This window comes from Euleptes europaea, chromosome 13, assembly GCF_029931775.1.
Source record: "Euleptes europaea isolate rEulEur1 chromosome 13, rEulEur1.hap1, whole genome shotgun sequence".
Lineage (NCBI taxonomy): Eukaryota > Metazoa > Chordata > Lepidosauria > Squamata > Sphaerodactylidae > Euleptes > Euleptes europaea.
The window spans coordinates 27,723,635-27,739,192 of NC_079324.1; the positions used below are offsets into that span (position 1 = coordinate 27,723,635).

Consider the following 15,558-nt stretch of genomic DNA (forward strand, 5'->3'; position numbering starts at 1 on the left):
TTTTTAAGTACTTTATAATAAGAAACACTTTGAAAAACCTGTCATGAAGAATGGAAAAATGTATTTTAAAAAACAGATAAACCTAGGGCACCCCATTCCTGGTTACTGAGTATGAAGGAGTTATATCTCTCTCCACAATAAGTTTTAGATATACTGCCAAGAACTGGACAAATGAATTGTTAAGAAGGCTGGCAACTTTACTGAGAAGGATGGATTAAATTTGGCTTTCTGTAACAGCTGTAAAATAACCATGTATAATTTAATATTTTTTCAAGAGCGAGCTTGCATTTTTCAAGCGATGTGGATTATCGACAGTATCATTTCAGAGGGTATACAAATAATGCATTCATTGTAAATCAGCTTTCCGTACCAATGGGGTAGGTCTTGTGAAAGGGCTGGATGGTTGTCATTAGTATGAAGATGGATACTTGCAATGGGTTGTGCTGTTTTATGATATTCATTCCAGTGTCTAGATTTTATTGCTGTTGAATTGTTGTTATTACTTGTCCTGTTTTGAAATGATATTGTAGCCCACTTTGAGCCCATCATGGGGGGAAAGGTGGGTTAAAATACCTCAAATAGATACATTAATTAAATGATTAGAGCAAGCAGAGATACTCAGAGATACTCACTGAATATAAATGATAACAATGTTGGTCTTTTTCTAATACACTTCATCAATATTTGAGAACTATATTCTAACCAGGCTTCAAAGAGATTTGCACGCACTCACTGTGAACTCTGAAATTCCCCTTTGATTCAGAAACAGTTCATTTATTTAGAAAATGTATATGCTGCCTCTCCAGAGACCAGCTTGAGAAGGCTTACAACTAAAGCAATAAAACAGAACCATTAAAACATAGCTACAAACCCCAAACAAAGCAACGGAAACAAGCCAGGGCATGAAACCAGGAGAACACCCTGTGGGATGGAAGGTGGAGCTGCTATTTAAGAAACACAAGTCCAGCCCTCCACCTGAGCATAGGGAAACGGCTATATGGTTCCTTGGATCTTCCTTCCTTCCTTCTCAAAGTCTTTTTGCTTTAGCCACCAGAAAATGATACAACCTAAATGTCAATATATTATTTCTCAAGGTTCTTACCAGGTTAGCAATCATGTAGTGATAGCTTCTGGAATGTTTACTCAAAGTTACAACCTGTAGCAAAGGAAAAAGAAGAAAGAAATGCATTACTGCATGAAAGTACATTATTTTCAACATGAACAACAAAGGAGGGGGGAACCTGTACAAAATGGAGGGCTTACGCGTGGAAGCTTAGGGTTTCCAGGACCCTCTTCACCACCAGCAGGAGGTTTTTGGGGTGGAGCCTGAGGAGGGGAGGTTTGGGCAGGGGAGGGACTTCAATGCCATAGAGTCCAATTGCCAAAGTGGCTATTTTCTCCAAGTGAACTGATCTCTGTCGGCTGGAGATCAGTTGTAATAGCAGGAGATCTCCAGCTAGTACCTGGAGGTTGGCAACCCTATGGAAGCTGCTTTATGTGGTGACCTCAGCTATCCCCAGGGGAGTGTTACACAAAACCCTCAACAACACCAAGGGTTGTTGAATCTCTGACACAGATTCGATTGTGAAAGGCTCTGCTGCAAGAATGCATGCCTATAGCTGCAGTTGTGTGTGCCTCCTTCCCATGTTATACCATCCATGGAATGTGTAGATATTCAAAAAGGAATTGCAATCAATGCCCTGCAGCAGCAAGCTCTGTGTACTAGGAATGACCAACATGTGGGAGGTTTTGGGGGCGGAGCCTGAAGAGGGCGGGGTTTGGAGTGGGAAGGGACTTCAATGCCATAGAGTCCAATTGCCAAAGTGGCGATTTTCTCCAGGCGACCTGATCTCTATCGGCTGGAGATCAGCTGTAATAGCAGGAGATCTCTTGCTACCACCTGGAGGTTGGCAATCCTAGGAGCGGCCAGCAGGCACAAGTCTATCACTACTGCATGTGTTGATAGTACCTAATTTTAGAACATGTGTGCAAAAGATACATGTCCATGTTCCTTCAAACTGTCAGGTCTATTTGCCTATAGGCTGTATGCAATAGATTCTTTCCTGGGAAGCCCCATTGTATAACCTACATGGACCTTTGTCCCATTCCCACCTGATACTGCAAACAAATTGTGCACTCTACATACGGCAAAGGAACACTGTAATTGTGCATCCTCTATGCAATGTATCAAGTGTCCAACTAATGTTTCTCTCATTTCCCACCAAACTGAGAACATTGCATATGTAGTGACATATTCTGAGGGCAACTTCACATATGACGGCAATATCAAGTGATGGTTTGCAAACAGGCATGAGAAATTTAAAAGACACCCCCCCACACATACACACACATACATCCCAAGCCATTCTTTCCTACTATATCAAAGTACAATACTGTATTCAACCCAAAGGAAAATTAGTTTTTTCCCCTAAGCTGTGTCATCAAGATAATAAGGGGTTGCCATAAATTCTCACACAAGTTACAGTTATTTACAGTAATATAAAACTTTCAGGGTATAATATTTTTATGGGGATCATCTTATATTCAGGGCTGTCTTTTTTGGGGAATACACATTGGTTCAGGTTTCAGGTTCAAGTTTATTTCATTTGGCCAAAGGTCATTGCAAGAACTGATAAAAGACCATATAGCAATCGTTGATCAAAGTTACATTTTGGTAACAGATTAATACTCAATAAATAAATCTCTCTAACCCACCAGAACTGATCATAATACTGGAGAGTGACATAGAATGTTCTTTAAAAAGGTAACTTTCGAAGTTATCTGGGAATACTCCAACTTTAAATTAACAGCAATACTACTCCAGATTTACTATGAAATAGAAGGGGTTACTGCATTATGTATTCTCAGCGATGTATTAAGAGTTTGAAACTGTTATAAAAAATACTGTTCTCACTTTGTTTGGCCCCTTTAGCTGTGAAGACATCTTCCAACCATTTTTTACCCGTGGCATCCAAAAACCCTTTTAAAGTGATGTTTTTTATAACATTTTTCAAACTGGGAATACATTGCTGGGAATACATAATGTGGTAACCCCTAGAATAAACCCTAATAATTAGCCCAGACTTTGAATGGTTGCCCAAATAGTGGGAAATGCACAAAGTTCAGTTGGGTTCAAATATTCACCCGAAGTCACCAAATGCAAATTGAGTGATGAGCTGTCACATGGAACACATGCACATAGCAATTTGTCTGAAATGTAACCAGGATTGCTGGAAATATTTGGTTCAAACAGCATTCTGGTGTAAGATACACTGATAAGTGTCCATGGAGAAACCTCCGAAAGTTGTTGAAATGTGAGGTGTTGAGAACATGTTGTGTTCCACAACGCTGTTTATTTTGTCCCAAGCTGTAGCTGCTACAGCTCAGGCAGTGAGCTCTACTCATCAATACTGGTCAATGGTTATCAAGGGATGATTAAACTATGTCAATAATTTTTATAAGACTAACAGCAGCACAACGTTCAGAGAAAAATAGGAGCTCGTAACTTAGGAATGGGTGTGAAAGCTGGACAATGAAGTAAGCTGAAAGGAAGAAGGTAGATTCCTTTGAAATGTGGTGGTGGAGGAGAGTTTTACGGATACCGTGGACTGCCAAAAAAACAAATAAGTGGGTTCTAGCTCCAATCAAGCCTGAACTGTCCCTAGAAGCTAAAATGACTAAAGTGAGGCTATCATATTTTGGTCACATCATGAGAAGAGAAGACTCACTAGAAAAGACAATAATGTTGGGAAAAGTTAAAGGCAGCAGGAAAAGAGAAAGACCCAAACATGAGATGTATTGACTCTATAAAGGAAGCCATGGCCCTCAGTTTTCAAAACCTGAGCAAGGCTGTTAAGGATAGGACATTTTGGAGGACATTGATTCATAGGGTTGCCATGAGTCGGAAGCAAACTTGACAGCACTTAACAAACACAACTTAAGAATCACCAGCCTCTAGCCAATAGGCTGGATGTGGGTCCTCAAAAGAAACAGAAATTCCACATCTTTTTTTATTTATTTTATATGCAGTATGTAAAAGTGGAGATCTATATGTATATAACAATGTAGAATGCCTAAGCATAAGCAAACAATATCTGTAAAGTCCATATTGCAAGATGACACCAATTGTGAAACTAGCCACCCCTAAACCTTGGAGAAAAGTGCAGCCCCTAAGACAGAAAATAAATAAATAAGTCAGTTTTACCAGAAGAAGAAGACGAAGAAGAATAATTCATTTATACACCACCTTTTCTCTATCTTTAAGGAGTCTCAAAGTGGCTTACAATCACCTTACCTTCCCCTCCCCACAACAGGCACCTTGTGAGTTAAGTGGGGCTGAGAGAGTTTGGAGAGAACTGTGACTAGCCCAAGGTCACCCAGCAGGCTACATATGTAGGAGTGGGGAATCAAACATGGTTCTCCAGATTAGAGTTAGCTGCTCTTAACCACTACACCATGTCGTAGTCAAGACTCAACAACATATATAAAAAAGAGAACTGTTTTTGCCTGTAGAGATTTACTAATTCAACATCAGAATGTATTAATTGTCATTTAGATTTTTAAAAAACCTGTAAGTTCTCAAAAGACATTTCTATTGAAAACAGGCTTTCAATTTTTTTTGCCTGCTTCTTCAAAGCAAATGTCATTTTATTACATTTAGTGTGGTATTCTTTTGCCAGGATGGTGAGAACAATCTCTCACAGCTGCTTGTTGAAGGCCTGCCACCCACACACAAATCCTGGTGATTGCTGAAGTCCCCCTCCCTGCTCAAGTTCAGTCATTTTTTATCCTTGAATAGCAAACAGTCCATTATTACTTTCTCTCCTGGCCAACCTATTTCCAAGCAAAGAGAAAGTTCTGCTGGTTGATGGCCCATTTGGGGGTGGGGGTTAGACAACTAGGTACTCAGGTGTACAATAGGTTCTGTCAGGCAAAAAAACCACCACCACCACCACCACTACCAATGGACAAAACTAGAAAAGTGAAGTGCTAGGTACAGCAAGAAGACTAGTGCCAACTCAAGAAGCTGTACTAAACAGGTCTGGTGGTGGTGATGGAAAGTGCCATCAAGCTACACCTTATTTATGGTGAACTGTAGGGTTTTCAATGCAGGATATGTTTGGAGGTGGTTTACCTTTGCCTGACTCCGTGTGGGCTGAGAGAGTTCTGAGAGAACTGTGATTGCCCAAGGTCACCCAGCAGGCTTCGCGTGGAGGAGTGGGGAACTGAACTCAGTTCTCCAGATTAGAATCTGCCACTCTTAACTGCTATATCATGCTGGCTCAACTACACCAAGCAGCTTTATGCAAAAGTAAGTCCCCTTTTATTCACGGAGGCTTACTCTCAGGAAAGTGTTATTAAGACTGAAGCCTTAAAATCAGTTTAAGGATGGGTGGATTCCACGTTTGTGTTTAGGAATCTGACCTGGATAGCCCAGGCTGGCCTGATCCTGTGAGATCTTGGAAGCTAAGCAAGTTCAGCCCCAGTTCGTACTTGGGTGGGAAACCACCATGGAAGTCTACAGTTGCTATGCAGAGGCAGGTGATGGCAAACCACCTCTGAATATCTCTTGCCTTGAAAATCCTATGGGCTTGTCATAAGTCAGCTGCAACTTGATGGAAAAAGAAAAATGTTTAGGAAATTTGCTTTGCATTCTACTTTTGGTTTAAACAAGATAATTTTTAGAAACGGATTCAAGAATTGCAGCATGCATAATTTTCATCTCCTTACATTTGTGTGCACCTTTTTTCTTCTCTGTACAAAAAAAGTAATCCTGTAGGAATATTCCTTGTGTGTAGTAATGTACTGCTTCATGTGCCAAAAGGTAGGGTTGGACTTGTGTTTCTTAAATACTAATCTCCCATGCCACATGGTATATTTTTTTAGGACTTACAGGTGTGTGTAAAACTACTAAATTATTTCCCTGGTGTACACATGTCTTTGTGTTCAGTGGTAAAACACTACACTGAAAGAATCTTGATATAAATATACAATCACATCAAGATTAATTTACTGAACTGCTTTAATACACATGGGCAAAAGATACTGCCATGGAACAGATGGGTATGCAGTCAATCTAATTGTCTCATCATCATCACAAAACAAAAACAATAACAACAATTTTTTTATCCCACCATTCCCGACTAAATCCAGGCTCAGGGCAGCAAACACTATAAAATTATAGCAATTAAAACCATAAATAACACACACACACACACACATATATAATTAAAACATTTAATTATTAATAAACAATGGCACCCTGATCTTGGATCCCAGATGACGGCTTGATTTCTGATTCATACCCAGCGTGGGGAGCCACAAGATGTTAATGGATGGGAAAAGCGGGGGAAAGGAGGGGAAGGGACAACACAAATGAATGGAAGAACTCAAATCAAAGACAAAACTTGCACACACTATATTCTAGGGGAAGGGCTATGGCTCAAAAGAAGAGCAGGCACTTTGCATGCAGAAAGTTCTAAGTCCAGTCCCTGGCATGTCCATCTGAAAGGCTTTCAGGTAGCAGCTGCTGAAAAATATCTTTTTCTGAGGCCTCAGAGAGTTACTGCAGATTAGAATAGACAATATTGAGCCAGGATAGATCAATATCTAACTCAGAATGGATCAATGTCTAATGCAGTACGATTTTTTTTTAATGGAAGAATTGGTGTGTGTGTGGGGGGGTCCTAATGCAGCTGTTCTACTTTTTATGGAGGGGAGGAGAGACCAGACAATTTGAAACTCCTGTATTCAAAGAAGATTTTGGACAAGGAGACAGTTGGAAGCAGCCTTAGATAAATTTCAGGGATAAGAAGAAAACATCTCATGATCTCACTTCTAACCTTGGAAACACAAAAAGCTCTGGGGCAGATGCTGTGTGCTGAAAGGAAAAACCCAACCACTTACATGGGGACCCCTAAACCGTTTTGTTGACAAAGTCCTATTTCAATTGGGTCTCATTTACTTTGCCCCACATAACTCAGTGGCAACCACTGAGAGCCTCTACACATAACCACACCCTCCTGTCTGTATTCCCTTGGTCCTGGATTCTGTTTCTTGATGTGATGCTAGAGGGTAATAGAATTGTAGGAACTGGCTTTGAAATGAATTATTTCTATTTTGTTATAAACTATTGTCACATCCTTCCACATCCCACAGCTCTTGACCTTCAGGATGCATCTGCAATGTTCAGTTTAATTTCCCCCCATAGTTATTGTCTAACACTGAGGTGGGAATAAAAACAAAACAAAACCCTACATTGCTGACTTTTTTGTTACCTTAATATAAATCTAACAAAACAAATAGGGCACTGTTCATAAAAGCCCTATGCCGAGCGTCGATGTGGATGCGGAATTGGTTCTATAGAAACCACGGAGCATGTCTCATTTTATTGTAGAAGATATAAGCACTTTAGAAAACAGCTGGTCAATCCATTAATTCCTGATACAGACATGCCTGTAACGAATAAGCTACAGTTTCTGCTGGGTGGTTGTGATCCAACTATCACAGTTCCAGCAGTGAAATTTAATTTGGGTTTATTTGAATTTAAGAGATACAAGAATAATTTAAAGATCATATATACAATTAAATAAATTGTATAAAATAAAATAATTTAAAAATTTTTGCCCAGTAGTTCAGTGCGGTTAGCTCACATACTATTGGCTAGGAGCTGTCCTATTAAAGCAGGGGTGGGGAACCTTTTTCCTGCCAAGGGCCATTTGCACATTTATAACATCTTTCAGGGGCCATACCAGGTGTAGATCTCCTGGGGGGGGGAGAGGCTAGGGTTGCCAGTTCGCCAGCCACCACCTGGAGGTTGGCAACCCCTGGGGAGGCCACACAGAGAAGGCCATCAGGGCACCCCTGCTCCCCCCTCCCAGGCGGGAGGGCAGCCAGCGGTGGGCCCGAGCAAACAAGGTGCCAGGGGGGCGCAGCCCACAGTCGATCGGCAAGGGAGGAAGGAAAACAGAGAAAGAGGAAAAGGGAGGGAGGGAGAAAGAGAGAGAAAGGGAGAAAGAAATGGAGAGAGGGGGAGAAAGAAAGAAAGGGACGGAGGGAGACAAAGAAAGAGACAGAAAGAGGGGGAGAAAGAGAGGGAGAGAAAGGAGAAAGAGTGGCAGAAAAGAGGGAGAAAAGCCTTCCCCACACACACACACCCGCGCGTGCCAGCCCTGCACGCCCGGGCTCCAGCCTCCCCGCCCACGCACACACCCGGCGGTGCATGGAGCCCCGCGACCAGGCCCCAGTCTCCATGCCCTCCCCCCCAGAGTCCACAAAAGCCCCCCCCTCCGAAGCCCGATCGGCTCCCGCATGAATGCTTGGCCGCCAGGAGCCGCCAGCCTCTTCCCCCCCCGCCTCCCTCTCGCTGCTCAACAGCCGACAGGCAGTGAGAGGGGCTTACAATGTGCAGCGGCGTTCCTGCATGCCGCAGCTGCAGGGGGCAGCTGCAGGGGGACGCATCCCTCCCCTCTCCTCTCACTAACCAACAGTCAGCGAGAGGAGGTCAAAGGGCACCACAGTGCCCCAGTAAGCCGTGGCCCCAGGAACACTCTCGGGGAGGGCTACCCTGCACCCCGCCTCCACGGTAGGGCCCCAGAGCTCCCGAGGGCCGCAAAAAATGTCCTCGGGGGCCGCATACGGCCCCCAGGCCTGAGGTTCCCCATCCCTGCATTAAAGGAAGGGAAAAAAATCACAAGTTCATTTTAAACCTCAGGTGAAAGCCACAGGGTGCAGACTAGGGGGTGTGCATTTGACTTTGCTGAACCAGCAGAAAAAGACGCCCTTTGAAAGCAGCTGAAAAAGCCGAATCCAAAAAAGCCAGAAAAAAAATTGGCTTTTTCAGCTTCTCAGGATTTCCGATAGGCTTCAATAGAGGCATTTAAATTCCATTGACACCTATGGGGAATCTTTGAGGTGCTCTGGGGGGGGGGATTTTTAAGGTAAATTTGCAGCGTACCTGCTGGTGACTCTCCAGCAGCTATGCTGAAAATCTGGTGCCTCTTCCTTAAAAAACAGCCCCCCTAGAGCCCCAGAAAGATTTTCCATAGACGATAATGGAGGGGAGGGATGTTGATATGGGAATTTGGCTTTTTCAGAAGTACCAAAAATGTTCAGGTCTAATATACCTGAATCTGAAAAATACCATTGTTTTAGGTGCACGCCCCTAGTGCAGACCCAAAGCCCAGGAGGTCAGGCTCTGGCATCTCATAGCTGCTCAGAATTGGGGGTCGGGGAGGAAAACTTAGCCATTCAAGCCAATAGCAGGCCAAGGTGCCATGAATCCCCAGACAAAAGGAGCAATCCTAAACAAGTCTACTTGGAAATCAATATATTTAACTCTCAACATGGCCCAATCTGAGAATACTTAAATCAAGAGACTGAAGCCATTAATAGACAAGACAGATCTTTCTACAAATCTGAGAACAGCCTCAGGTTTGCAGAAAAAAATACAATCTATAAACAATACATTGGGGCAGGTTAAAAACAACCAAAATAACAGACACAGGGCCTGCACCTTTAAGAAATGGATGCCTTCAAATCTCAGTGGCCATTGTGGGGTTTCTAGGCAACCACAACAATATTGACAGCCTTCAAACCTTGGCTTCTGTCAGTAAAAGGCAGGGGGAGGGAGGGGGCATGGCCCTTTCCAAGGCTAGAGGGAGGTTTAATCAGGACCAGGGCCAGAACCTACCATGCAATTTGTGCAACTTACTCAGGTGTGGCAGTGGCTATACTGGGCCCAGTGGCACTGGGTACTTGATATTTCAGGCTACTTCTATGAAACCTAATGGAAATCCAGTACAGTCTCTTCTGCTCCATGCAATGGTGAGAAAGAGCACAAGGAGCCAATGTACCAAACTTTTGCTTGAGACTATACAGCATTTCATGAAGAAAACCAGCCATCATATATACGCAGAGACTTCCAAGCTAGTTAGAGGGGAAATGACTTAATTAGATCTTAATAACACTTTTAAAATTCTGCACATTTCCCTAGCCTACAGCAAACAGTGCATAAACCATGGAAAACATTGCTGCAATCAAAATGGAAAGAGAGGAGAGCTTATCAGAACCAATCAGCCATGCTGGCATCAGCTCTACAGAAGCAAATGAAATTTGAGCCTACTTTTCCATGAAGCAGAAATACAGGCGTGGAATGTATAAAAGTTGTCAACTCTTTACTTATTGTTGAGCCTAGGATGCTGGATATTGAGTAGGACATTGACAAAAAGGCTTTAAAGATCGCATAAAAATTGTATTGGATTCCTTAGCAAAGAGTTCAGTTCTATGGCCTGTTGTGCATAGGACAAGACTCAATTCTCCAACTGCCGATGGAAGCAAACTCCTATTTCCCTTGTTCTGTTACTCTGGCCATTTCCCCCATCAAATGATAAATTACATAATCTACACATCACAGAAATTCCACAAAAACTATACCATCAGAGGTGGTATTGTGGAACGATCACTAGAGCCTAATGTTTTTATTTAATAAACTACCCAAATCTACTAATTCTTTTTGATTCATACTGAAGAGAAAGAAGAAGAGTTGGGTTTTATATGCTGATTTGCTCTACCTTTTAAGGAGAATCAAACCATCTTACAATCTCCTTCCCTTCCTCTCCCCACAAAAGGCACCTTGTGAGGCAGGCGGAGCTGAGAGAGTTCAGAGAGAACTGTGAATAGCCCAAGGACACCCAGCAGGTTTCATGTGTAGGAGTAGGAACACCAACCCGGTTCACTAGATTAGAGTTCACCACTCATGTGGAGGAGTGGGGAATGAAACCTGGCTCAGCAGAATAGAGTCTGCCACTCGTGGAGGAGTGGGGAACCAAAGCCGGTTCTCCAGATTAGAGTCCACCGCTCTTAACCACTACGGCACGTTGGCTCACTGATTGATACTGATTGATAAAATAGAATCTAGTGTTTGTTGGGAGGAGGTTTACCCTTGCCATCTCTGAAGGTGACATTTCGGATGTTCTTGAGTCCATTATATTTTTCCCACCAAAGATGTCAGACAGTGCTGCTAAAGATTTTCATGCATTTTGTAATAAGTGACAACTCATAGAAATATGACACTTAAAAGAGGTGACAGCGTAAAATCGACCTGTTGTAATATATGTTTCTTACTTTTCAATAGCGCAAAACAAAGAGGGTGTTTTACCAATAATTCTTATGGCTCACCAGGAAAAGAGACAGATCACAGGTGAGGTATGACAATTGTAGGCCCCAGACCACTTTGTCCGGCATCATTTTCTTGGTGAGTATGTACAGTGAAATATCTATTGTCCCAAACTTGAAGATGAATGTATTATACTACCCAGCTAACCCAGAAAAGCCCTGACCTTCTTGGTCTTAGAGGTTCCCAGTTTTGTATAGCCTATACCTTATTTCGCCCTGACCTGGATGGCTCAGGCTAGCCTGATCTTGTCAGATCTCAGAAGCTAAGCAGGGTCAGCCCTGGTTAGTGTTTGGATGGGAGATCACCAAGGAATACCAGGGTTGCTGGGCAGAGGAAGGCACTGGCAAACCACCTCTGTTAGTCTCTTGCCATGAAAACCCCAAAAAGGGGTCGCCATAAGTCGGCTGCGACTTGAAGGAACTTTACACACACACATACCTTATCTCACTTCAGTGTGATATTCCCGCTTCCCACTTTGTGTCCTAGATACACTACTCTGGACAAATGGTCCAACTGCAAATCCAAATCCTGGTGAAAACTGGCAGTATCATCAATATACACCACCGCAAACCCTGTCATCCCATTCAGCAAGATGTTCATCAGCCTCTGAAAGGATGCTGGCAACATTCCTGTGTCCAAATGGAAGCACAGTAAACTCATAAAGACCATCAGGATTAATGAAAGCAGATTTAGTTCTTTCCTCCTCCGATTCCATTTGCCAAAAACCTTTACAAAGATACATAGTAGACATCACCTTAGCAGACACAAGCAGACCCCAGGCATGGAGTAACCATTAGGCTGCTATCAATCTTCCGATAGTCCACCCAAAACATAACAGGACTGCCTGGTTTAGCAACCAATGCAACTGGAGATGCCCTTGGATTCATGGAAGGCTGAATCACTCCTAACTCTACCATTTCCTGAATCTCTTTTCTCATGTCACTTAAAACTTTACCATTCACTCTGTAAGGTAAACTTGGCATCTAATTGACAGATGTGCTTTGCCAAATTTGTTCTCCCTGGTTTGTTCCTGAAGAAATTCTCAAACCAATGCAAAACCAAAAGGATTTTCTCTCTATCCCGAATGACACACTTCCTGGTCACTTCAAAGCATCCCACCACTTTCACCACATGTGAGGAAATGGACTCATAAGCTTTATCCCCCTCATGAACTGAAAGCTCAGAAAATCCCTGTGGTCTTCCCAGGTTTTTGCCCAGTGATGATGCCCCTTTAGCTTACACCCAGAGTGTACCAACTGCTCTATGGGTTGTAACTGTTGCCACCAACAAATCTGGAATGGGATTTCCTGCTAAGTGGATTTGTACATGTAGCACTCTGCATTGCTTTTTAGAGGCTCTGCCTAACTGCTGTGTCTCCTGCTAGCTAATACAGAGATGATCTATTGTACTTTCACATATTTTAGCTATTGCACTGGAGTGGTGGTGAACTCAACCACTGCCCCTCTCCCTTACCACTCATTGGAAATTGAGTGTGGTATGCTTACAGAAATCAAGCTTCAAGAATTCAAAATATAAGAAAGCGTAATAAACAAACATAAAAATGAAAAGAGTACACATGGTCTGATCAAGCATCAGGTTAAGCAAGGATATAAAGGATAGGAGAAAACTGTAATCCTCTGTTAAAATCTATACTTAGCCTAAACAATGAATTAGGATAGGCCAGGGGTCAGCAAACTGCGGCTTGAGAGCTGCATGCGGCTCTTTGGCCCCTTGAGTGCGGCTCTCCGAACTTGGTTTGGAGACCCTTCTCTCGCGCCCGCTCGCGCCGGCAGCCGGGCTGCAGAGCCGGCGCGCCTGAGAGGGAGAGAGCAAGCGAGCACAAGAGAGCAGGCTAGCAGGCACGCTGTCTCCCCCACCCTGCCGTGGAGAATGGCCGGGTCCCCCTTTCCCTTGCCCTCAATGGTTGGGAGGCTAAAGCCTCCCCTCCCCTCTAGCCGCGCAATTGCTGGGCGGGCGGCTGGGCAGTTCCTGGCCCGGGCCCGCCCCCTATCAGCTGTTTGCCGGGGCGGGCTTCCTTTGGCAGCGCGTCCCTGGCAGCAGCGCTGGGCCGCGGCGCCTCATCTTCTGCGGCACCGACTCAGTTCCCTCGTCGTCTTCTGGGCCTGCGGGTCCCTGTAAGCCGGGAAGAGGCACACTTTGGAGCCAGCGCAGAGGCTTGTTTGGTAAGTGGAGGGTGGTGGGAAAGCCCCAGGGCACGGGGTGGGGCCCCCGACCCGGGACACATGTAATGCTATAACTCGGGGAGGTCTGCTGAAGCTGGAGGGTGGGAGATTAAAAACTGATAAAAGGAAGTATTTCTTCACACAATGCATGGTTAAATGGTGGGACTCCCTGCCCCAGGAGGTGGTGATGGCTGCCAACTTGGAGGGCTTTAAGAGGGGAGTGGGCCTGTTCATGGAGGAGAGGGCTATCCATGGCTACTAATCAAAATGGATACTTGTCATGATGCATGCCTATTCTCTCCAGGATCAGAGGAGCAGGCCTATTATATCAGGTGCTATGGAACGCAGGCAGGACAATGATGCTGCACTGGTCTTGCTGGTGGGCTTCCTGGAGGCACCTGGTTGGCCACTGTGGGAACAGACTGCTGGACTTGAAGGGCCTTGGTCTGATCCAGCAGGGCCTTTCTTATGTTCTCATGTGTTTACTGCGTCTGTGAATCTAGACGTTTGCTCACATTGTTTACATTATGTGTTTGTCAGTCATTGTCATGATTTAATTTTATGGATACCTTACTTACTTTTTTCCCTCCTCAGAGGCCATGTCTACCCACTGGCTTTCTTAGCGGTAGACCTGGACTCCGAGGAGGGGAAAAAGTCCCCCTTCAGAGGCCAGGTCCACTAATTGGCTTCTATGGGCCTCTGGAGGCCAGGTCTACTTCCAAGAAAGCCAATGGGTAGACCTGGCCTCCCAATGGGACTCAGCAGGAGGCCAGGTCTACCAATAGGCTTTTATGGCGGTAGACCAGGCCTCCACACGAGGACTCTGGACGGGGAGGGGGAAATGGTAGGGATTTACAATTTAATTTTTATCAATAAATAAAATTATTAAGTATGATATCAGTGTACCTATAGTTTAATTAAGACTTAAAACTTTAATTAAAGTTTATTAAGTTAATAAACAGTGTACCTACCTATATAGTTTAAGAAATTTGGCTCTCAAAAGAAATCTCAGTCGTTGTACTGTTGATATTTGGCTCTTTTGACTAATGAGTTTGCCGACCCCTGGGATAGGCCAATAATTCTTGAAGCTGCAGCATTTAAGAGCCCTTCATTACCTTAGTTTTCAGAGCTGGGACTTCTCCCTATGTCCCTTGACCCATGGTCAAGATGGAGTCCCTAGGTAAAGGTTACCTATCCTTCAAGGCTTATCCAAGGAAGATGAACAACCTCAGGTGCTGGCAACTGACAATCTCCCTAAGGAGTCTATCCCCCTTTTGGGTTAGTCCTGATCTTGCCCCAAGAGGGAGAAATTACTGTCAAGCCATTTGGCTGTTCTTGTCTCTGTCCGTTTAGACATGACAGTCCAGCAAGGTGTGAGATGTTAAACCTCTTGTTCTTACTTTGGCCAGATCCATTTACATAACTAATCTCTGGAGTGCTCTGTACTTGGGAGACAGATGAGTCATCTCCTGTAGTTTCCCCTTTTGACAGCTACAGGCTTGCATTCCCAGCTCATCAACAGAGTGAAGTCTCAATGGCTCAATTATTGAGGTGCATTCTAGTGTGGAGGGCATTTCTTCACAAAAGTCATTTTCAAGAATCCCAGCAAGCACCATGTTAAATAGTCTGTAGTGGAAACTGGTCAGCCTCAACCAGCTGGACCGCAGTTTATGTTCTGACCATCCCACTCTAGTTGACTAGGGAGTATACTTGTTAAAACAGAATTTGCATAATCACTGTCTTTTATTAGCTTTGCTGAGACTCCATAGGATGGCAAAAAGGCTTGAAAGGAATCAAATGGAGCAGGAATAATCTAATCAGGTAACAGCTACTAGATCCCAAGGAGCAGAAGTCACATAAAAGGGAGATGTTGACCTCTTCAGCACCAAGGAGAGCTCCATGGAATAGCAATGTTGTTTCAGCAGCGTGAGCTCAAATGGGCATCTTAATGGCGCAGCATGCCTGCTGAATGCCCCCTCTCCACCCCTTCGTTTAAACCAATCAGGAATTTATAAAGACAGAGCCTTGGCTTGAAGGCTTCCACTCTGAGCTATGTCTGATGACGAGACTATCATCTCTTATAGCTATAACCAGTTAGGTCATACTGGTTCATGTTATTAAGACCTTATAGCTGGATTACTGTCACATGTTATATATGGGGCTGCTGCTGAAAACAATACAGAAATTTCACTAGGTGCA

At 43.9% G+C, this 15,558-nt stretch overlaps 1 protein-coding gene across 4 annotated transcripts in view; it reads right to left on the reverse strand.

The window, feature by feature from the left end:
* GRIA3 (glutamate ionotropic receptor AMPA type subunit 3) overlaps positions 1 to 15,558 on the reverse strand; it is a 256,155-nt gene that overhangs the window by 105,512 nt on the left and 135,085 nt on the right. For all 4 annotated transcript variants that reach the window (XR_008933744.1, XM_056859905.1, XM_056859906.1 and 1 more), the window contains exon 5: positions 1,103 to 1,156. Coding sequence is in view for 3 of the 4 variants with exons in the window: in XM_056859905.1 (XP_056715883.1) it covers positions 1,103 to 1,156 (54 nt within the window). In the remaining variant the exon portion in view is untranslated. The remainder of the gene's footprint in view (positions 1 to 1,102; positions 1,157 to 15,558) is intronic.